Source organism: Podarcis cretensis, assembly GCF_951804945.1.
Source record: "Podarcis cretensis genome assembly, chromosome: 12".
NCBI lineage: Eukaryota > Metazoa > Chordata > Lepidosauria > Squamata > Lacertidae > Podarcis > Podarcis cretensis.
Window position 1 is genome coordinate 4,984,482 of NC_137181.1, and position 21,934 is coordinate 5,006,415.

A 21,934-nucleotide genomic window follows, 5' to 3' on the forward strand; every position below is an offset into this window, starting at 1 on the left:
TACGGTACCAAGGGCTGCAAAGTTTATCCCCTGTATTAAGCATGGTGTGCTCCTTGTGTGTTATCTGTTATCTGTGCATGTGTTTGCGTGTGTGATCTTTAGAAAACAGGTTGTGCTGTTTGCTATCTCCTGGGTTTTGGGGTCCAATCTGTCGGATGCCTGACTCAATCGCAGAACGAAGGAGCTGGAGACTTGGAGAGAGCGTGTGCGGCTCCGCCCCCAAGCTCCTGATTGGCTCTTGTGTCACCACCTGCCACCTGCTTGGTGTAACTGCAGCCAAACGGGACCCTCCCGCCATCTGTCTCTTGCTCTCGGAATGCAACCGGCTCACTGATTCAAAGTCCTGATTAAAAGGTCCCAGATGGCTGGCAAAACCCAACAGCGCCGTTGGGAAGGGCAAGGAAGGATCGGGGGAGGAAAAACACCAGAAGTTGGGCAGAAACATCTCTGAATTGAGAGCCAGATTTGCTGCGCCGATGAATGCCCAAAGTTCCAAGCACGGCTCACAAAACTGACACGTGGGATGATGTGTTTTGCTCTGTGCTCTAGCGAGATGGCATTTTTCTGCCCGGGGATAATAGGCTGTGCCAGGATAATTCTAAATTCTGTGCCTTCCATCGCCTCGCCAGGTTGGTGCCCTCTGCGGGAGGACCACCCGCCTCCCGGATTTGAAGGGCATCACAGCAGGCCTTCTTAGGTTTCCGAGCACAATTCAAAGTGTTGGTGCTGACCTTCAAAGCCCTAAACGGCCTCGGTCCAGTATACCTGAAGGAACGTCTCCACCCCCATCGTTCCGCCCAGACACGGAGGTCCAGCTCCAAGGGCCTTCTGGCGGTTCCCTCCCTGCGAGAAGCAAAGCTACAGGGAACCAGTCAGAGCGCCTTCTCGGTGGTGGCGCCCACCCTGTGGAATGCCCTCCCACTAGATGTCAAAGAGAACAACAACTACCAGACTTTTAGAGGACATCAGAAGGTCCAGAGAAGTTTTTAATGTGTGACATTTTAATGTATTTTTAATCTTTGTTGGAAACCGCCCAGAATGGCTGGGGAAACCCAGCCAGATGAGCGGGGTACAAATTATTATTATTATTATTATTATTATTATTATTATTATTATTTTATTTATTGCATAATTGCACTGGCTTCCCTGCTGTGTTTGGGACCATAGTATGTGAGAAAGCAGTCACCCATGTTGAAGAAGAGCTATCATTTCCCACCCTCTTGATCCTATTTTCGTGTTTTTTTCTGACAGAGGTATTAATGTCTTGTGTTAGCCTGGTGCCCTCCAGGTGTTAACAGTTCCCATCAGCTCCAGCTGGCTTTGGCCAAAGAAAAGCATTGAAGCTCTGCTGCTACTTGTAGGTGTGACCAGTGCCGGGGTGTCTGTTATCCACAACTCTGGTTTTTTTGTTTCAAAAAAGGGTTCACCACTAATAACAATAACTATTCCCACCTGTACTTTCTGCTCATTCCCCTCCCCCCACACCTGTCTGATAGCTGTACTTTGGGATAACACTCCATACATTGGTTGAAGTGGACTGTAGTCTGTGACAGTTTTGCCGTAAAAACGTCTTCAAGGTGCTACGATACTCCATTTGGTTCTTTTTACCCCCGCCAAGATCTGACGCTTAACCTACTCAGTCAATGACAATTCTTAAACATGGCTGGATTGAGCACCCAGTTGTTCCAGTTTGCTTATTCTTTGTGAGCTCCCACATGCTTTCATATTTTACTACAGGCACCCCCAAACTCAGCTCTCCAGCTGTTTTGGGACTACAACTCCCATCATCCCTAGCTAACGGGACCAGTGGTCAGGGATGATGGGAATTGTAGTCCCAAAACATCTGGAGGGCAGAGTTTGGGGGTGCCTGTTTTACAGCTGTGTGGGAGGCTAGTTGTTGTTAAAAAACCCATCTCATTCTACATTCCCATGCAGCTGTACTGACACTAAGCAAGGCGCAAGCCCAGCAAAGCTCTGCATGCATTCTAGCCATGCATCCCCTTGCCCTCCGCTCATATGTGTTTGATGCAGCTTCACCAGAGTACAGAAGGAGCCACTGTTTATCCTGGCATTCGTCACGTTCCAGGAAACAGGGTCAGCTTTCATTTGACTCGTGTGTGTGTGTTCTCTGCCACCCCCCTGCCAAACTCTCCCTTCCCCAGCGCCAGCTCTCGACTTGCTTTGCTCATCCAGCTTGGACCACAGCAGTCCCCAAATGCACAACTTGCTTTGCACGTCCCAGCACCCGCCAAACATCTAATTCATTTCCCTCCTCGCTGGCCTTGTGTGTCTTTACGCACCTTCCATTTCTCAGTGGGGAATTCAGCCTGGAGCGAAATGAAATTAAGCCCAGACTCCGAAGAACCCTGGGCCTGCTGCATCATTTACATGCAGTTCAGGCACCGGGCCTGGGTTTTTTTTTTTTTTTTGCATTGAAATCTCGCACTGGAGAAACGTCAGGCTTGATGGGTGCTCTCCTTCCCCCTAATATCCCCCCTCTTTCTTTCTCTCCACAGAATAAAGATGATGGCGCACCGGAGCTCAAGCATTTCCGAGGCGACGGTGAAGAGAAAGATATGGGAAAGCATAAGTAAGTTTCTGCTTATCCCCCCCCCTCTCTCTCTCTGTTTGGGATTTGAGCAGTATCGTGGCTCTGTCGTCTAGCGTAGAGGTCAGTGTTTGCTCCCTGCTTACAAATCAGGAGCTGAGCTTTGGACTGTGTGTTCTCCACACACACACACACACACACAGAGAGAGAGAGAGAGAGAGAGAGAGACATACAGCCCCCTCGGAAAGGAAAAACCGGCTTGTTTATAACACGGAAACTTGCTTTTCCTGTTAAAGCAGCGTACGAGGTAAGCGAGCCGCGAGCCGGCTTGTTACGCGATCCCAAGGGTGGTGAATAATGAATGACTTTGATATTGCATTTTCCGTTTCTGCTGATTAAGGCTAATGGTTGGAGCGGACTGTAGAGCAGGCAGCTCAAGAGAGGCTGGCCGGTGCTCCACAACACAAGACAGGGTTATTGAAATGTTGAGCTGAGAAGAAACACTTGGGTTGTCTGAGCTGACCTGTGGATGATAACATCCTGACAAGGCGACTGACTCATCTCTTTTCATTTTCCACCCTTCTCTCTCTCTCTCAAACAACAACAACATCCGGGGATGGAGATTTCTGTAGGTTCCCAGAGGAGATGTTTGCCTGTATACCTCCTTGTGATGTTGTGCATGCAAGTGGGGTTTACAAACGTCCAAATTAAATGGAATAAGATGCCAAGCCCTAAGGAACAGGTACCAACCCCCATCCCCTGTCTTCAGGGACGTGGGCAAGGGATGGATCCTGAGCGCAGAATTGGGAGCTTCTCTCCTGAACACCCTTCTCCTCCTCCCCACACTGCGGGCTGCACACCCAAAGGACTCTCCTGGGAGGTCTCTTGTCGGGAAGAGGCAGCGCTGCTAATTGCCTGTGGCAGGTCTGCGAGAGCCTCGCATTTAGTGGTTAATTAAAGGGATTCGGACCTGTCCGTTTGGACAGGCTAGAGAAATGTAGTTACAGATAGGTAGCCGTGTTGGTCTGCCATAGTCAAAACAAAATAAAAAAAATCCTTCCAGTAGCACCTTAAAGACCAACTAAGTTAGTTCTTGGTATGAGCTTTCGTGTGCATGCACACTTCTTCAGATACACTGAAACAGAAGTCACCAGACCCTTCTATATAGTGAGAAGGTGGGGAGGGGTATTACTCAGAAGGGTGGTGGGATTGGGTGATTGGCAGATAGCTGTGATGAGCCTGTTGACGACTCTTAACGACTGCAATAGGTCTTGCAGGAAAAAGCAAGGGGTGAGAAGGTGAAAAATGGCTTTGTCATGTATAATGAGATAAGAATCCACATTTCTTAAATGTGTTGTTCGTTGCTGAAAATCTGGTAACAGGCCAAGGCCAAATGGATCTCCAAACCCAGCTCTTTCAGGTCTCAAAGTTTTCAAGGCCATCATTATGGAGCATATGAATAAAATAAAGAGCACCAGAATGATGCACGTTCTCCTGCGAAATCTTGCCATGATGTCATCGTAGTTCAAGGCACACGTAGGTGGCTTCTAGCCGAGTTCAGAGCCAGAATCTGCAGGGACTGGAAGATCAAGGGTCCTGCATTGATACTGGGGGGCGGCGAAGGGGTTGAAATAGAGTTGCAGGCGGGGCCAAAGGCTAACCAGCCTCTTTTCCAGGTCTAGCTCCCCCTAGACGTTGATGAGCTCTCACGCGCCCTCTCCGCCGAGCATGCGTGGAATCCAATGTCTTTGTTCAGACCAGGTCTCTCCATGGTTTTAAGTTTGGTAAAAGGTTGCAATTCAGCAGCTTCTCTTTCCAGTCTATTTCTGAAATTCCTTTGTAATAGAACAGCTCTTGTATAGAATGTCCTGGGAGATTGAAGTGTTCTCCTACTGGTTTCTCTGTCTTGTGATTCCTGATGTCGGATTTATGTCCGTTTATCCTTTGGCGTAAGGTTTGGCCTGTTTGTCCAATATAGAGAGCTGAAGGACACTGTTGGCATTTGATGGCATACACAATGTTAGACGATGTTAGAGAGAAATGTAACAAGCCTCCAGTGGTTTCCTGGTGGGCATGGGGTGTCGTGCGGCTGGTTTCTGGCTACCTGGCATTGCTCCGATGCTGTGGAATTGAACGGAAGGCCCAGTGGCACAACCCGTTTTTAACTCTGCATTTAGACACAGAGACGATCCTTTGCTGAGATGCCGCACGTAGTTTACCCACAAGGAGCATAGGATCCACGGTGGTGTGGTAGCGTGGGTAGAAACCACAACACCTGGAGCATAGCACACACATGACCACGCCCCAGCGGAATAGCCATTTAAAAAAAAGAAGAAGAAGATAAATCTCCATGATTTAAAACTCACCTCCACTATCTTGGATATGCAAAATAAAACCGGTTGGTTGTTTGCTTCAGTTGCAACAGACCCCAATGTCTTCCTCTCCCCTCTAAGAATTTAAAAAGAAACACAGAACCACCAACTGCTTTGGTGGGGGAAAATTGTTGCACAGGCTAGGTGGAATGCTTTGCATATTTCAATATGCCTCCGGGATTAGTTATAAACCCCAATTGCATAGGAGGGTTAAAAATCATTGTTGCATATTTCTCTGGGGTGTTCAGGTCCATTAATTCTGCGCTCTCTCTGTCTCCTCCTCCTATTTCCTCCCGTTAAATAAACTGTGAGCATCTCCCTCCTTTTCTCTTTCTCTCCCTCCCTCTCTCTCTCTCTCAGCCCTCCTCAGTTACTTCCTTCTAAGAATCTGGTTTTCAGATATAGACTGCCTCTGAAGATGGAGGCTCTGTTTAATTTTCTTAGCTAACTGTCACTGGTAGAACTCTCTTCCATCATCAGTGTGCCTTAAATTGCTAAGCATATACCAGTTTCCGTTACAGTGGTACCTCGGGTTACGTACGCTTCAGGTTACATACGCTTCAGGTTACAGATTCTGCTAACCCAGAAATAGTGCTTCAGGTTAAGAACTTTGCTTCAGGATGAGAACAGAAATCATGCTCCGGCAGCATGGCAGCAGCAGGAGGCCCCATTAGCTAAAGTGGTGCTTCAGGTTAAGAACAGTTTCAGGTTAAGTACGAATCTCCGGAACGAATTAAGTACTTAACCCGAGGTACCACTGTACATATTGTCCCCCCCCTCTCTCTGTCTCTCTTGTCCTCCCCCCCCTCTCTCTCTCTCTCTGTGTGTGTGTGTGTGTGTGTGTGTGTTCGTGTGTGCACAGTATACTGCTTTGACAACGTTTGTTGGAAAGCAGTTTATAAATCCATAAATAAATAAAAAACCTCCAGCCCCAAAAGACCCAGAGGTTTGGCTCACTGCACATACCCTGAAAATTACCCACCGGTTATCGTTCCTGCTTGGAGAGAAGGTTTTGGCCACAGGGGGTAAATCCTGTTGAACTCTGTGGGACTCGCTTCTAAGGAAACATGCATTGCAAGAGGCAGGAGAAAAGAGCAGAACCTGAGCAAATAAGTGCTGATGCTGCCTAGCAACATTTCATTCCTTGCCTTGCTTGTCTTCTGCAAGATTAAGCAGCTGCACTAAGGAGAGCAACAAAGACAAAGATACTCTCTCAAGGCCCCAGCCAATTTTTTATTCTTGCCCCACACGCCTGCCAAACACACAAGCAGCCCACTCCTCCTGCTGCCCGGCCTGTTTCTGAAGGGCTTTGATAGTTGGATGTGGGTCGGTGCTGCAGCAACGCAGTCTGGCTTTCGAGTCCCCCTCTTGCTGGTTTCTGTGTCCATCGGCACAAAATCTCCCAGGTTTCAGGGCTCTCTGCTTCTCTATGCCACCACCTCCTCCCAACTCAGAGGCAGAAAACTGCCTGTTCTTAAAGCTCTGAGCTCCTGCTGCGGACGGAGCTGAGCTCAGTGGCAAGATCTCTCCCAGCTCTCCAAATCCAGGGTTGCTGCATCCAGCCTCATCTCTGTCTCCTGGCCCTGCTCTTCTCCAACCTCTGCATCAGGACTGTTCTTTGTGTCAGGAGCTCGTCCTACACTCGAGTAGGACCCTGGTAGAGACACATGCCCAACTGGCATGTTCTCTCCCTCCTGGTCGTTCATTTGGGAGCTTCAAAGGAGAAGAAGAGTTTGGATTTGATATCCCGCTTTATCGCTACCCGAAGGAGTCTCAAAGCGGCTAACATTCTCCTTTCTCTTCCTCCCCCACAACAAACACTCTGTGAGGTGAGTGGGGCTGAGAGACTTCAAAGAAGTGTGACTAGCCCAAGGTCACCCAGCAGCTGTGTGTGGAGGAGCGGAGACGCGAACCCGGTTCACCAGATTACGTGTCCACTGCTCTGAACCACTACACCACACTGGCTCTCAGCTTTCTTCAGCCCGAACATCACAGCGACTGATGTCAACAGACATCGGCATACTTAGGGACCCACAGAGTCTTCGCAGTTTGCATAAAAGAACTCAGCATTTTGGCTAATCTACTTTATTTACATACATCTCTTTCTAGCCTCAGACAGCAAAGAAAAAGCTCAAAGGACAATAGTCCTACTTCACGGAACACAGGAACACAAACATCCTGTCTCCGTCACTTCCCACTCTGTGGAGTCAAAACATACACCGTCATGTGATAGACAACAATCCCACGACTGCAACCACGGAGCAGGAATTCTAACACTTTGCCCCAGCTTCTTTCTGCCCACTTAACCCTGTTGCCCCTTCAGCTTCTGACACCTCCTCTTCCCAGTCCGCTCCCTCATTAGAAGAAGAGGAGTTTGGATTTGATATCCCCCTTTATCACTACCCGAAGGAGTCTCAAAGCAGCTAACAATCTCCTTTCCCTTCCTCCCCCACAACAAACACTCTGTGAGGTGAGTGGGGCTGAGAGACTTCAGAGAAGTGTGACTAGCCCAAGTTCATCCAGCAGCTGCATGTGGAGGAGCGGGGAAGTGAACCCGGTTCACTAGATTACAAGACTTCCGCTCTTAACCACTACACCACACTGGCTCTGTAATTTATAAAACTGCAAGTGAAGATCTCATACTGTATCATTGTTTTCCCTGTGTGTGACATTTATTCTGCCCACGATGTTTCTTCCTGTCCTTGTCTGTCAGTCTTATTCCCTGTTGTCACTGCATACCATCACGCTCCCTCTTCTCCCTCTGCCCATCTTCACCCCACCACCAACCCTCTGCTTCTGAGCTTTCTTCCCTTGGGGATTCCCCAGCTGATGCCTTCTTCCACTCCTCTACAGCCAGCCAGTCCAGACACCCCATGCAAATACCGTATTTTTCGCTCTGTAAGACGCACTTTTCCCCCTTCAAAAATTAAGGGGAAATGTGTGTGCGTCTTATGGAGCGAATGTAGGCTCCTTGGCTTCAGCGATAGCAACGCAAAGCCTCCGAAGTGCAGAGGGAGAGCTCCCCCCGCACTCCGGAGGCTCCGTGTTGCTTTCGCTGAAGCCCCCGGAGCGCAGCGCGAACTCCTGCCGCGCTCTGAAGGCTTGCGGAGTTCCCGCTGCTCTCTGAAGGCTTGCAGAGTTCCCGCTGCGCTCTGAAGGCTTGCGGCTAGCCGCCTGAAGCCTGGAGAGCGAGAGGGGTCGGTGCACACCGATCCCTCTTGCTCTCCAGGCTTCGCTTCGCTGGAGAGGCACTGTACAGTTTTCCCTCTCTGTGCAGCGCCCCTCCAGCGAAGCGGGAGAAGAAATGGAAGGGACTCCGTTTCTACCACCGCTTCGCTGAAGGGGCGCTGCACAGAGAGGGGGAGAAATTTCCCCCCCTGTTCTCCCCCTCCTATAGTCCGGTGCGTCCTGTACAGCGAAAAATACGGTACCTGCTTGGGCCCCGAACAATCCATGCTTTCAGCCCGCTGCTCCTTGGGTCAAGCACCAGGCACGGCCTCTCCTTCCTAGGACCCCATTGCCATTCTCTCACCCTCAAAACTACCCCTGCCAGGCAGAACGAGCCGCTCTTTGCTGGACACCAAGCAAGTGGCCTTTGTCGGAGGCTGATGGGTAGCCGTGTGTGACATCAGACTGAAGCTTCCCTCTTTTCTTCTTTCCCCTTTCCAGGGAGCTCAAGTTGCGGAATTACACTCCGGAAGACGAAGAACTCAAGGGGCGGGTGGTGCCCAAAGCGAAGCCCGCCTCAGGTGAGTGGGCATCCAGAACCTCTTCTGAAATGGACCACAGCATCTTTCTTGCAACAGCGGCCAATCAGGTGCCTTCTTGGGAAGCCCACAAAGAGGGGCAGACACACTCGTTCTTCTCTGAGAGAGTCTGTGCAGTGTAGCAGTTGTCGAGTGTTGGGCTGGGACCCGGGAGACCAGAGTGCAAATCCCCACTGACCTTGGGCCAGTCCCAGTCTTGTAGCTGACCTCGCTGGGATATAAACACAATAAGTAAAAATAAAAGAGAACGCACATGGAAGAATTGCTCCTTGCCTCTCAAATAATCAGTTGTTTGCAGGCAGCAAAAGACACTCCTGTTTGGTTCTCATGGCCGATAGCAAAGAAACTCCTACGTACCGTATTTTTCGCTCCATAAGGCGCACCGGACCATAAGGCGCAGCTAGTTTTTAGAGGGGGAAATCAAGGGGGGAAATCTTATTTCCCCCCCAGCACCAAAGAGCAGCGGACAGGCTGCGCGCAGAGCTTCTGGAGCTGCTGGGGGAAGCCCGCCCCCCCCGCCCCAAATAGCAAAGAAGCCAAGACAGCGAGCAGGATCTATCCCGCTCGCTGTCTTGGCTTCTGCCATAGCCGCGCAGCCTCTCCCGGCCGGAGGGGCTGCGCACGGCTATGGCAATACCCCCACCTCCCGCAAAAGCCCACAGGAGGCGCGCACCCTTTAAGGGCGTCAGTCCCTTCTCCCTCCTGGGGAAAAGCCCGCAAGAGCCACGCGGAGCTTGTGTACGGCTCTTGGGGGCTTTTTCTGCCTGCCTCCCCCCTGCATTCACTCCATAACACACACACACACACACACACATCTCCCCTTACTTTTTAGGAGGGAAAAAGTGTGTCTTATGGAGCGAAAAATACGGTAGTTCTCCGGACAGATCCAAGGAAGTCCTTCAGACCGAGTTTAGCTAAGCTATGAAATTTGCTGTTGCAGGAGGCAATGAAGACCACTAACCTAGATGTCTTTAAAAGAGTGTTGGGCAAATTCATGGCGGAGGAGAGGGCTATTGATGACGATTCTCTGCCTCCACTGTCAGAGGCACTGATGCTTCTGAATATCACTTGCCATTGGCATACATCCAGAAGGCTCTGGTTACATTCTTTGCCATTGATTAGACTTCTTATTCAGGAATTTGGCTAACCCTGTCCAAAACAAGGACTGCGTCTCTGCAGAGTTGCTTCTAACCTGACCTTGGGGAGGAAGAAGACTGTATGAACCAGAACAGATAAGCTTGCAGGAGTGATCAAAGCACTACACAAGGGCCCTGACAGACTATATGAGGATTGGTCCTTCCTTTTCTGAACACGGGAATTAAGCGTGCACCTGTGTCTCACCCACAAACTGGCTTTTTGTGTCTTTCCCCCAAGGCGTTTTGGGAATTGTAGTACCGCTGGAGAACGTGTCCAGAGGAGGGCAACCAAAATGGTCAAAGGCCTGGAAACGATGCCTTATGAAGAACGGCTAAGGGAGCTGGGCATGTTTAGCCTGGAGAAGAGGAGGTTAAGGGGTGATATGATAGCCATGTTCAAATATATAAAAGGATGTCACCTAGAGGAGGGAGAAAGGTTGTTTTCTGCTGCTCCAGAGAAGCGGACACGGAGCAATGGATCCAAACTACAAGAAAGAAGATTCCACCTAAACATTAGGAAGAACTTCCTGACAGTAAGAGCTGTTTGACAGTGGCATTTGCTGCCCAGGAGTGTGGTGGAGTCTCCTTCTTTGAAGGTCTTTAAGCAGAGGCTTGACAACCATATGTCAGGAGTGCTCTGATGGTGTTTCCTGCTTGACAGGGGGTTGGACTCGATGGCCCTTGTGGTCTCTTCCAACTCTATGATTCTAACTAGCGTTCTCTAGCAGAAATCTTAGTGTCTTAGACACTTAGAGTTGGAAGGGTCCACAAGGGTCATCTAGTCTGACCCACCATTGTGGGGTTCTAACCTGCGACCCTGAGATTAAGAGCCTTACTCTCTGCCAACTGAGCTACTTGAGTCTTGCCATGGCAGCTTAAGTTTGTGCTCTCGGTTCATCTGATAGGGGAGGGATTCCAGTTGAGGTTCTTAATGACTAGGCCAGCGTTGGCCAACCTGGTGCCCTCTCCAGGTGTTTCGGACTACAACTCCCATTGGCCCTGCTGGTGTCCAAAAGGTCTGGAGAAGGCACCGGGTTGGCCAAGGCTTGTGGCCTTGTCATTGTGCTCTCCAGCATGCATGTTGTTCATCGCATGCTTCCACCAGGGACTCCCAGAGAGCTTCTCTCCCTCTGTGACCTTCAGTGGACCTTACCTGTCCCTGCACACACACCCCTGACCCTCCTTCCCACCTGTGCTAAAATCGCCGTAACATCCTCCTGTCTCCTTCTGCCCCCTAGTGGAAGACAAGGTGAAAGAGCAGCTGGAGGCTGCGAAGCCCGAGCCCATCATTGAAGAAGTGGTAAGTCTGAAACGTTTGGTGCTTCAAACGAAACTGTTTTTAAAAGCCCCGCCTGTTTTGTTACAAAGCTGATTAGTAGTGGCTCTTAACAAGGGATTCTTTTGTGTTCCTCCCCTCTCCACTTTCCCAGGACTTGGCAAATCTTGCGCCCAGGAAACCTGACTGGTGAGTATGAAGCTCTGAATGGGGTTTGCGGGGCGACTGCACAAATTATTTGGGGATAAAATGCCTGCAAGGTTCCTTAGCTTTTATATTATTAGTAGTCCCTTGGGCACCTCAAAGTGCAAGTAGATAAATAGGTACCACTCCGTCGGGAAGGTAAATGGCATTTCCATGCGCTGCTCTGGTTCGCCAGAAGTGGCTTAGTCCTACTGGCCACATGACCTGGAAGCTGTACGCTGGCTCCCTCGGCCAGTAAAGCGAGATGAGCGCCGCAACCCCAGAGTCGGCCACGACTGGACCTAACGGTTAGGGGTTCCTTTACCTTTACCTAAACATATCCAGGGACGCGGGTGGCGCTGTGGGTAAAAGCCTCAGCGCCTAGGGCTTGCCGATCGAAAGGTCGGCGGTTCGAATCCCCGCGGCGGGGTGCGCTCCCGCTGCTCGGTCCCAGCGCCTGCCAACCTAGCAGTTCGAAAGCACCCCCGGGTGCAAGTAGATAAATAGGGACCACTTACTGGTGGGAAGGTAAACGGCGTTTCTGTATGCTGCGCTGGCTCGCCAGATGCAGCTTTGTCACGCTGGCCACGTGACCCGGAAGTGTCTCCGGACAGCGCTGGCCCCCGGCCTCTTGAGTGAGATGGGCGCACAACCCCAGAGTCTGTCAAGACTGGCCCGTACGGGCAGGGGTACCTTTACCTTTACCTTTAAACATATCCACCTCCTCATAAGGCTTGGTTTCCAAACCCCTGATCATCTTGGTCGCCTTCCTCTGCACACCTTCCAGCTTGTCAACATCCTTCTTAAATTGTGGTACAGTGGTACCTCGCAAGACGAATGCCTCGTAAGACGAAAAACTCGCAAGACGAAAGAGTTTTTCGTTTTTTGAGTTGCTTGGCAAGACGAATTTCCCTATGGGCTCCCTTCGCAAGACGAAAACGTCTTGCAAGTTTGTTTCCTTTTTCTTAAAACCGTGCATTCACTTCGAGGAGCAACTCATAGCACGCGGTGTGGTAGCCTTTTTTGAGTTTTTTTGAAGACTTTGGTATTTTTGAAGCTTTTCCAAAGTCCGTGCTTTGCAAGACGAAAAAATCGCAAGACGAAAAAACTCGTGGAACGAATTAATTTCGTCTTGTGAGGCACCACTGTACCCAGAAGTGGACCCAGTATTCCAAGTGTGGTCTGACCAAGGCAGAACAGAGTGGTACTATTACTTCCCTTGATCTGGACGCTAGACTTCCATATGTTTCTGTACATAACAGCTCTGGGTGTTCATTTATTTTGCACCCGGATTTTATAATGCAGTTCTCTGCCCAGGGCACTTTTGTTAATCAAGTGTGCCATGAATCAAAATGTTTTCTCAAGGGACTGGCAATTCAGCACAACCATTTCCTTCTCCTTTCTACTGAAGGGGTTTTCCGTTCTGCACAGCCTAGCCCAGGAGGAGCCCTAGTCCTCTTCTGATTTCCTCGCAGGCACTGCTGCCGCGTTGCCAAAGGAACTTGTAATCCTGAGGCCGGATAGGTGCCCTTCACGGCCTTGGCCTCCCTGTCTCCTCCTTGGGCCTGGGCTCATTTTGTTTCCATTTCTCTCACTCCTCAGGGACTTGAAGCGGGACGTGGCTAAGAAACTGGAGAAGCTGGAGAAGCGAACCCAGAGGGCGATAGCCGAGCTAATAAGTGAGTGAGCGTCTGCGGGGAAATGTGTGAGGCGTCCATTGCAGTGCTGAGCATCACACAGGTCCCTTCGCCATCTAGTTTTGGCTTTCGCTCAGCCCTCTGTGCCTTGGTATCCTGGTGTCCCTGCCCCATTCCATATACCAAGCCTGAAGGCTGGTCCATCTAGCCCAGTTTGGTCTACACTGGCTGGCAGCTGCTCTCCAGGATTTCAGGCAAGTGTTTCTTCCAGCCCTACCTGGAGATGCCAGCAGGGGTTGAATCTGGGACCTCCTCACAAGACAGATGGTCTCCCTCTTGAGTTGCAGCCCTTCCCCAGGGAAACTTAGCTCAGCTTGCATTCTGAATGTGGATTCTTGGCAGGCCAAGAGTCAGGTTGGCAAAGAAGCCAGAATGCCTACTCCTGCTGGTGCAACAAGCTCCCCATGTGTCACAGGACCAGGAGAGGCATGAAGCGAGAGGAGCAAAGGCAGGCACACCGGCATAGTCTGAGATTGCTTGTGGGAAACCCTGGAAAGGAGGAGACCTAGGCAGCTGTGTGAAGGCAGGGACCTTTAATTTCTGCAACTGCCTCATAGGGGCAAGACCTCCTGAGAAAGGCTGCCGGGCTCATTAGGCCTGGCACTCCTGTGCAGATCCTGTATTTCTAAGAGAGTTAACGTCACCGGTCCTGAAAGACCTACATTGGCTCCCAGTACGTTTCCGAGCACAATTCAAAGTGTTGGTGTTGACCTTTAAAGCCCTAAACGGCTTCAAAGGCCCAGTAGACCTGAAGGAGCGTCTCCACCCCCATCGTTCTGCCTGGGCGCTGAGGTCCAGCTCCATGGGCCTTCTGGTGGTTCTCTCCCTGTGAGAAGCCAAGCTACAGGGAACGAGGCAGAGGGCCTTCTCGGTAGTGGCACCTGCCCTGTGGAACGCCCTCCCACCAGATGTCAAAGAGAACAACAACTACCAGACTTTTAGAAGACATCTGAAGGCAGCCCTGTTCAGGGAAGTTTTTAATGTGTGACATTTTAATGTATTTTTAAACTTTGTTGGAAGCCGCCCAGAGTGGCTGGCGAAACCCAGCCAGATGGGTGGGGTACAAATAATAAATTATTATTATTATTACTACTACTACTACTACTACTACTACTACTACATGGTGTGGTTTACTGTGGGCTCGCTTCAGACAGGCAACAGTTGCTGAGTGGCGTTTCTGTTTCCCTCGCAGGAGAGAGGCTAAGAGGCCAGGAGGAAGATCTGGCGTCAGCGGTTGACTCAGCAAAGCAGGAGGGAAGTGATTCGGACTGAGGCGGCCCATCCGGCAGGCTCTCCTTTGCCCTGGGTGGCCCTTGTGTGAAGCTTCTCTGACTCTGTGCTGGATGCAGGGCTGTGGAACGAGGGGAGGAAACACGCTTGACACAAATCGGCAGAATGCAAGGGCATGGCCTGGTGTTTACGTCTTCTCCAGGCAGGCTTTTGCTTGGGGGTGTTGCTGGCAAGCAGACGAGTGGGGCAGAGGACTTTTCTCATGCAAGGGAGAACCAGGAAGATGGCCAAAAGTATGAGCCTGCAGAAGTGGGTCACAATCGCTTACAGAACTGTGTCCCTGTGGATACCTGCAGTACAACAGACATATCTGAAGAGGACCCAGGGAAAACCTCACCCATCCCAAAAAAACATCATAACATGAAATGCTGCATTTTAAATGAAATAGGAAATTCTCTCTTGTTGATTTTCATGATGCAAAAGCACACGGGTGTTTAGAGAGTCCTCTATCTCTTACAGGCAAATTCCAGTATGCATGGCAGACTTCTCTTGAAATCCCCTAGAAAGTCATGTTGGGCAAGAAGCTGACTTGAATGTGGCATATATCAAAGGGAGTTGGTCTCAGGGCAAGGACCCTGGATTCTGCCAACAGGCTTGCCTCTGGCAACTGCTGAGGGGCCTGGAGTTAGATTTAGCACAGATTTTCCATGTGTTTCAAAGGATGCTTCAAAATCCCCAGCCTAGCAGCTGTGAAGTGTGGCGCTGCAGGAGACACCCAGAAACGCAGCAGAAAGCTCTTTGCAAAGTTTCCATAGGAAGTCCCCAGCACATTTGCCAATAATCTTCTCTCGAAGGCAGTTCCCTACCAGTAATGCCACGCCTCAACCTTGCAAAAGAACATAGCTGTCAACTTTTCCCTTTTCTTGCGAGGAATCCTATTTGGAATAAGGGAATTTCCCATAAAAAAAGGGAAACGTTGACAGCTATGCGAAAGAAAGACGAGACCCTCGTGCTCTCGGCTGACACAGGGCCTCCTCCTTCCTCCAGTCCTGTGCGTGCCGCAGACTAAGCGAAGACCCTTGCAGTTTGTGGCACAAGATTTTGGGTGGAGAATTTGAGGCTTGGCAAAAGAGCAAGATCGCTTTGAAAATGCAACCCAGGAGTCCGCCCTTGCGAGAATTATTGGCTGTGATCAGGGAGTGTGTCGGTTTTTTTTCAGGGGGAACCAGGCCCTAAGGCACTGGGCTGCCTCGTGGCCAAGACCCACAGTTCTGTAAGTGGTTGTGGTTGGAAAGGCCGTGTCCTTCTGTACCCCAGATCTCTAACCCCTATAGATAAGTTCTTCTTGCTGCTATCTGCTTGCAAAACATCACCTGAGTGGCAGTCCCACTTTAGCATAAGTCTGCAAAGCCACGGACTAACCAGTTCTGAGCACATCCGACGTGGGGCAAGCAAGCGGGCGTCTCCTGGAACAGTTTTGTGGCCAGGCCACTTCTTTGTGGGTTGCTAAAATAACAACCTCTCTTGCATTGCAGCCTGGGATGTTAATATTTCATTTTGACATGTTTTCAGATCTGCCCACCAGCTCCCAACTTTTAAAAGTCAGTGCCACTCCTTGTGGCCATCTTCGTGTTCTTTAATCGATTCGCCTTCAGTCGTGCAGAGGTTTTTTTAAAAAATAAAATAAAATGTTCTAAAGATCATCCACAGTGCCTTGTATTTTCTTTGATGTTCCTGGGTGATTAAATTAAAAACCCAACTTGGAGATGCACCATCTGATACAGTATTTCATGCATGGAATTTTTCTGGAGAGGAGAATAGCTCTGGGAAGCTGGATTAGGCCTCTCAGTCCATTGAGCCACAAGATATCAGGCAGACATTCTGTCTGGCAGGTGAAGGTGTGGTTCAGCCAAGACTCCCATCTGCCTCTTAGGTCAAGTCGTTTTATTAAGTAAGGTCAATGACCAGTATCAAGACGAAAACACCGATTGTTGTTGTTGTTTAGTCATTTAGTCGTGTCCGACTCTTCATGACCCCCTGGACCAGAGCATGCCAGGCACTTCTGTCTTCCACTGCCTCCCGCAGTTTGGTCAGACTCATGCTGGTAGCTTCAAGAACACTGTCCTACCATCTCATCCTCTGTCGTCCCCTTCTCCTTGTGCCCTCCATCTTTCCCAACATCAGGGTCTTTTCCAGGGAGTCTTCTCTTCTCATGAAATGGCCAAAGTATTGGAGCCTCAGCTTCAGGATCTGTCCTTCCCGTGAGCACTCAGGGCTGATTTCCTTCAGAATGGAGAGGTTTGATCTTCTTGCAGTCCATGGGACTCTCAAGAGTCTCCTCCAGCACCATGATTCAAAAGCATCCATTCTTCGGTGATCAGCCTGCTTTATGCTCCAGCTCTCACTGATTACAAAATTTAAAAGCCCAGGGCAAGATAACATGGTATCACACTGCATATACATAAAACCCCCCACAGTTCTAGGGGGTCATTTAACTGTCCAGAAACCCTTCTGACCTAGAAGTTTCCCATCGGTCGATATATATACTACTAATTCTGGGAGCTAAGGGACGCAGGTGGCGCTGTGGGTTAAAGCCTCAGTGCCTAGGACTTGCCGATCGAAAGGTCGGCGGTTCGAATCCCTGCGGCGGGGTGCGCTCCCGCTGCTCGGTCCCAGCGCCTGCCAACCTAGCAGTTCGAAAGCACCTCCGGGTGCAAGTAGATAAATAGGGACCGCTTACCAGCGGGAAGGTAAACGGCGTTTCCGTGTGCGGCTCTGGCTCGCCAGAGCAGCGATGTCACGCTGGCCACGTGACCCGGAAGTGTCTCCGGACAGCGCTGGCCCCTGGCCTCTTAAGTGAGATGGGCGCACAACCCCAGAGTCTGTCAAGACTGGCCCGTACGGGCAGGGGTACCTTTACCTTTTACCTAATTCTGGGAGCTAATCGTTGCATGTTGTATTTTGATTGCTGCTGCACAAAATTTGGCCACCTTGTACAGTGGAACCTTGGTTCCCAAACTTAATCCATTCCGGGAGTCTGTTTGAAGAAGAACTTGTTGTTTGGCCAGAGTCATAGGGACAGCACCTCTCCAAATATTTTTCCCAGCCTAACCTACTTTGCAGGGGACGCGGGTGGCGCTGTGGGTTAAACGACAGAGCCTAGGACCTGCTGATCAGAAGGTTGGCGGTTCAAATCCCTGCGACGGGGTGAGCTCCCGTAGCTCGCTCCCTGCTCCTGCCAACCTAGCAGTTTGAAAGCACGGCAAAGTGCAAGTAGATAAATAGGTATCGCTCTGGCGGGAAGGTAAACGGCGTTTCCGTGTGCTGCTCTGGTTCGCCAGAAGTGGTTTAGTCATGCTGGCCACATGACCCAGAAGCTGTACGCCGGCTCCCTCAGCCAATAAAGCGAGATGGGCGCCGCAACCCCAGAGTCGGCCACGACTGGACCTAATGGACCTTTACCTTAACCTACTTGGCAGGGAGGAAAAAGTTGGCAGAGGGAAAGCCATGTAGTTTCTTGGGGGAAAGTTTGGGTGTAACCGCAACTAAACTGAACAAAGGCTTGAGCAAAACACACAGGTTGCAAAATGGGCTGGGCCAGGAAGTGGCTGGTGAGGCAACCTGGTTGGGTAAACTCCGGGACATGGAGATTTCGACAGGTTGCATGCAAAGCTCGTTTCCTGCTCGTCTCCCTGAAGAAGGAATTTCCTGCGGGAAGTCCAGAGCAGTGCCTTAAAAAGCACTCAGGACCTGCCTTGTTCTCAGAAGACAAGACGCTCAGCCACCGAAGCACACATCCCAGGAATGATGCGAGGTCCGTGGTTGCTTTTCCTGATTGTCGGCGTCACCCTGGTGGTGGCTGCCATCTCTGAGGCCGAAGTGCCGGACACAGAAGGAGGACCAACTTCGGAAGATGCACCTGAGAAGGAAGAAGCCCACCTTGAGCGCCAGCAGGTAAGTCTTGGTGATGTATCTGAAGGAGAGACTTCAGGGTTAAGATCTCGGCTATCGGTGGTTGCTAGCCATGACGGCTCGGCTCTGCCTCCACAATCGGAAGCAAGACGTTTCTGAATCCCAGTTGCTGGAGACCGAAGGAGGCTTGAGGGATCTTGTGTTCGGATCCTGGTTTTTGGCTTCCCACAGGCATCTGGGTGGCCAATGTGAGAACAGGATGCTGGACTAGATGGGCCATTGGACTGATCCAGCAGCCTCTTACCTTTTTACCTCCACCCCCATCATTCTGCCCGGACGCTGAAGTCCAGTGCCAAGGGCCTTCTGGCGGTTCCCTCCCTGCGAGAAGCCAAGTTACAGGGAACCAGGCGGAGGGCCTTCTCGGTGGTGGCGCCTGCCCTGTGGAACACCCTCCCACCAGATGTCAAAGAGAAGAACAACTACCTGATATTTAGAAGACATCTGAAGGCAGCCCTGCTAGGGAAGTTTTTAATGTGTGATATTTTGATGTATTTTTAATCTTTGTTGGAAGCCGCCCAGAGTGGCTGGGGAAACCCAGCCAGATGGGTGGGGTACAAATAATAAATTATTATTATTACGATCTCTCCAAGGGAGATGGCGGCATCTTGGACCACTCAGAGTTCGGCGTGACATGTAGCAATATTTTTACCGATCGGGCTTTGCTGTTCAACACAGCAAAAGGCTGAAAAAAGAACAATTAGAGCAGATGGTGGACATCTTTCAATGATGAAAATCTGTGGGTTGGTTTGCAAAGTGCTATCGTGGTCCGGGAATAGGGTGCTGTTATTTGTGGCATTTTGGTTGCGGGCATGGTACAGTGGGGGGGGGGAGTACTTGATCCCCTGCTAAATTTGCCCGTCTGCCCTCTGACGAAGAAATGACCAGCCCGTAATTTTAATGGTAGGTTTATTGTAGCTGTGAGAGACCTAGAATAACAACACGAAAACCCCCAGAAACCCAGAAGACGAAAGTCAGAGATTGATGTGCATTTTAATGAGTGGAATAAGTATTTGATCCCTTTGCAAAAGATGACTTAGTACTTGGTGGCAAAACCCTTGTTGGCAATTACAGAGGTCAGACGTTTCTTGTAGGTGGCCACCAGGTTTGCACACATCTCAGGAGGTATTTTGTCCCCCTCCATGTTGTCCCCCTCCATGTTTGACGGTGGGGATGGTGTTCTTGGGATCATAGGGATCCAAACACGGCGAGTTGAGTTGGTATATAAATTTTCCCTTGGCTTTTTTTGCTGGCCCAAGTAGGACCAGCATGGATAGCTGGCTCTGGTGAATATCTGATGTTTCCTCCCTTTATGGTCTTGATTTATGGGCTACTACTAAAATGAGGCTGCATTTTAAGCTGTATTTTAGTTAACTGTTTCTTTTTCCTTTTTTTCTATTACGTTTTTATTATACTTTATATTCAGTGTTAGCTGACCTGAGCCCCGCCCTGGCCAGGGAGGGCGGGGTATAAATAAAAATTTATTACAGTCATACCATGGGTTGTGAACGTGATCTGTGCGGGAGGTACGTTCACGAACCGTAGTGCCACGTCTGCGATGCCATTTTGTGTTTCTGCGCATGCGCAAGCGCCGAAACCCGGAAGTAACCCGTTCTGGTACTTCCGGGTTTGGCGTGGTCTGTAGCCCAAAAATGCTCAACCTGCAGCGTTCGCAACCCGAGGTGTGGCTGTATTATTGTTTATTATTATTATTAAATTCACTGTACAGAATTCTGATTCCAACTATGGGTTTCCTGGGAGAACCTGGCGGAGGAAACCCATTCTGCCTCTTACCTTCCCTCTTAATTCTTGGCATCTTTTGTCTATCAGGGTGCACGGGTCGCTAAAGCCTGGTGGAAAAAGTGGATACGGGAAAGTAGGAAGGAAGAGCCCCCGACCCCAAGGCCTGGGATGTTTGGCCCGCTCGGCAATGTGACAAACACCGTGCATTGCAATACAACTGCAACACCTGGGAACGGAAGTCAGCCGGTCCTCACCCTTAGCTCTGTAGCACCCTAAGCTTTTTCACGCCCACACTGGATCTGCATGCCTGCATTTCTGTAACTTGCTCCTGGTAGTTTAGGCTATGTTGACTAAGGCTACGTTACACACACACACACACACACACACACACACACACACACCGTGTCGGAGGCAGATTGCCTCTGAACATCAGTTTCTGAGAATCGCAAACGAGGAGAGTCGCTGTCACGCTCAGATCCTGCTGGAGAACTTCCCAAAATGAGCACCAGAGTGGCCACAGTGGGGAAAGGATGCTAGACCAGACAGGCCTTTTTAGATGCTTAGATCCCTTTCCTGACTTCAGCCGCCGCCGGAGAAGGGCAGCGAAGGAATATTCTCTCTTTCTAGATTATCTCACAGCGATAACCATCTTCGGGAGATTGCAGACTTCCCTTCCTTGTAGGTTTCTAAGGTTTTTTGGATGCCTGTCTGTCATGGATGCTTTTGCTGAGATTCCTGCATTGAAGGGGGGTTGGACTAGATGACCCTCGGGGTCCCTTTCCAACTCTACAATTCTGTGTTTCATTGTCTTGTTATATGGAGCTTCTAATTTTATAGCAATAAACACTATTACTGGCAAGGCATTACTTGTGTGTTACCTTGTGTCAATGCACTGGATTAGATCCACTAATCTGGATCAGGACCTGGCAGAAAGGTGGTGTGTGTGTGTGTGTGTGTGTGTGTGTGTGTATATGATCCCTTTGCCCTTGCAGCACTCTCAACCTGGGTAAATCCTCCCCCTCATTGCCCTAATTAGAAAAGATTTTTTTTGCTAATTGCACGGATGATGGAACAACTCGCTTGCCCCGATTCCCTCTGTGTCATGAAGCAATGACCGGTGAGTGGTGAAAGCCGTCTCTTCTGCATTGCTGAACTGCAGAATTAAATTGTGGCGCACAGGGCGGAGGTGGGGTGTGCCGCCTGTCATGGGATGTTAAAATGCATGCACCACTGATCAATAGGAAGACGAACTGCCGCACCATGATAAAACACCATTAACAGAAGGATTGATACAATTCCATAGGCTGGGGTCTCCAAGCCCTGCTTCTAGCGTATCCAGAAGCAGAGAGACAGGCAGACACAGAAGCTGCACAGTTGAGGGAGGAGCTACCCAGCTACGAGATAGTAGCTAAGCAACCAGAAGGGAGGGAGCAGCTGGGCAAGACATCAATTGAGAGTAGGGGGAACCCCCTCCCTCCCCCCGAACTTGGAGGTTCGAGCGTGTCAGAGATCAAAGGAGACGTGGGGGGGAGAGACTTGTCATTGGCATGCTTCTTGCTGTGGAAGTGGGCAGGAGTCAGAGTAGGCAACTGATCTCCAGGGTTGCCTGTTTGTGCTTGTAACATAATGCAATAAAAGGACTATAAATCTACCAGATGCTTGTTAATTCTTATTGGTAAGCCACCAGAAGGGAGAGGGGAACTCCAGTACTTGACGCTATCTCTCATGCAGCCACAGCCCTTGAAAACCCTTAAAGGTAAAGGGACCCCTGACCATTAGGTCCAGTCGTGGCCGACTCTGGGGTTGCAGTGCTCATCTCACTTTATTGGCTAAGGGAGCCGGTGTACAGCTTACGGGTCATGTGGCCAGCATGACTAAGCCGCTTCTGGTGAACCAGAACAGCACACGGAAACGCCGTTTACCCTCCCACCAGAGCGGTACCTATTTATCTACTTGCACTCTGATACGACATGTGACCTTGGAGCCAAGGAGATAAGTAACCTTTAGGTAAAG

At 50.2% G+C, this 21,934-nt stretch overlaps 1 protein-coding gene and 1 long non-coding RNA gene across 4 annotated transcripts in view; both read left to right on the top strand.

The window, feature by feature from the left end:
* Positions 1–15,910, top strand: part of CCDC12 (coiled-coil domain containing 12) — a 35,990-nt gene extending 20,080 nt beyond the window's left edge. The window contains exons 2-7 of the mRNA XM_079947094.1: positions 2,517–2,590; positions 8,590–8,669; positions 11,062–11,123; positions 11,254–11,288; positions 12,885–12,961; positions 14,172–15,910. Of these exons, the coding sequence (XP_079803220.1) occupies positions 2,517–2,590; positions 8,590–8,669; positions 11,062–11,123; positions 11,254–11,288; positions 12,885–12,961; positions 14,172–14,251 (408 nt within the window). The 3' untranslated portion in view covers positions 14,252–15,910. The remainder of the gene's footprint in view (positions 1–2,516; positions 2,591–8,589; positions 8,670–11,061; positions 11,124–11,253; positions 11,289–12,884; positions 12,962–14,171) is intronic.
* A 2,055-nt stretch (positions 15,911–17,965) lies between these two features.
* Positions 17,966–21,934, top strand: part of LOC307199303 — a 270,585-nt gene continuing 266,616 nt past the window's right edge. For 2 of the 3 annotated variants that reach the window (XR_013831836.1, XR_013831837.1), the window contains exons 1-2: positions 17,966–18,163; positions 20,009–20,884. This is a non-coding gene — a long non-coding RNA (uncharacterized lncRNA). Of the gene's footprint in view, positions 18,164–20,008; positions 20,889–21,934 lie in introns of all 3 variants that reach the window. The other variant, XR_013831835.1, reaches the window with a different exon arrangement.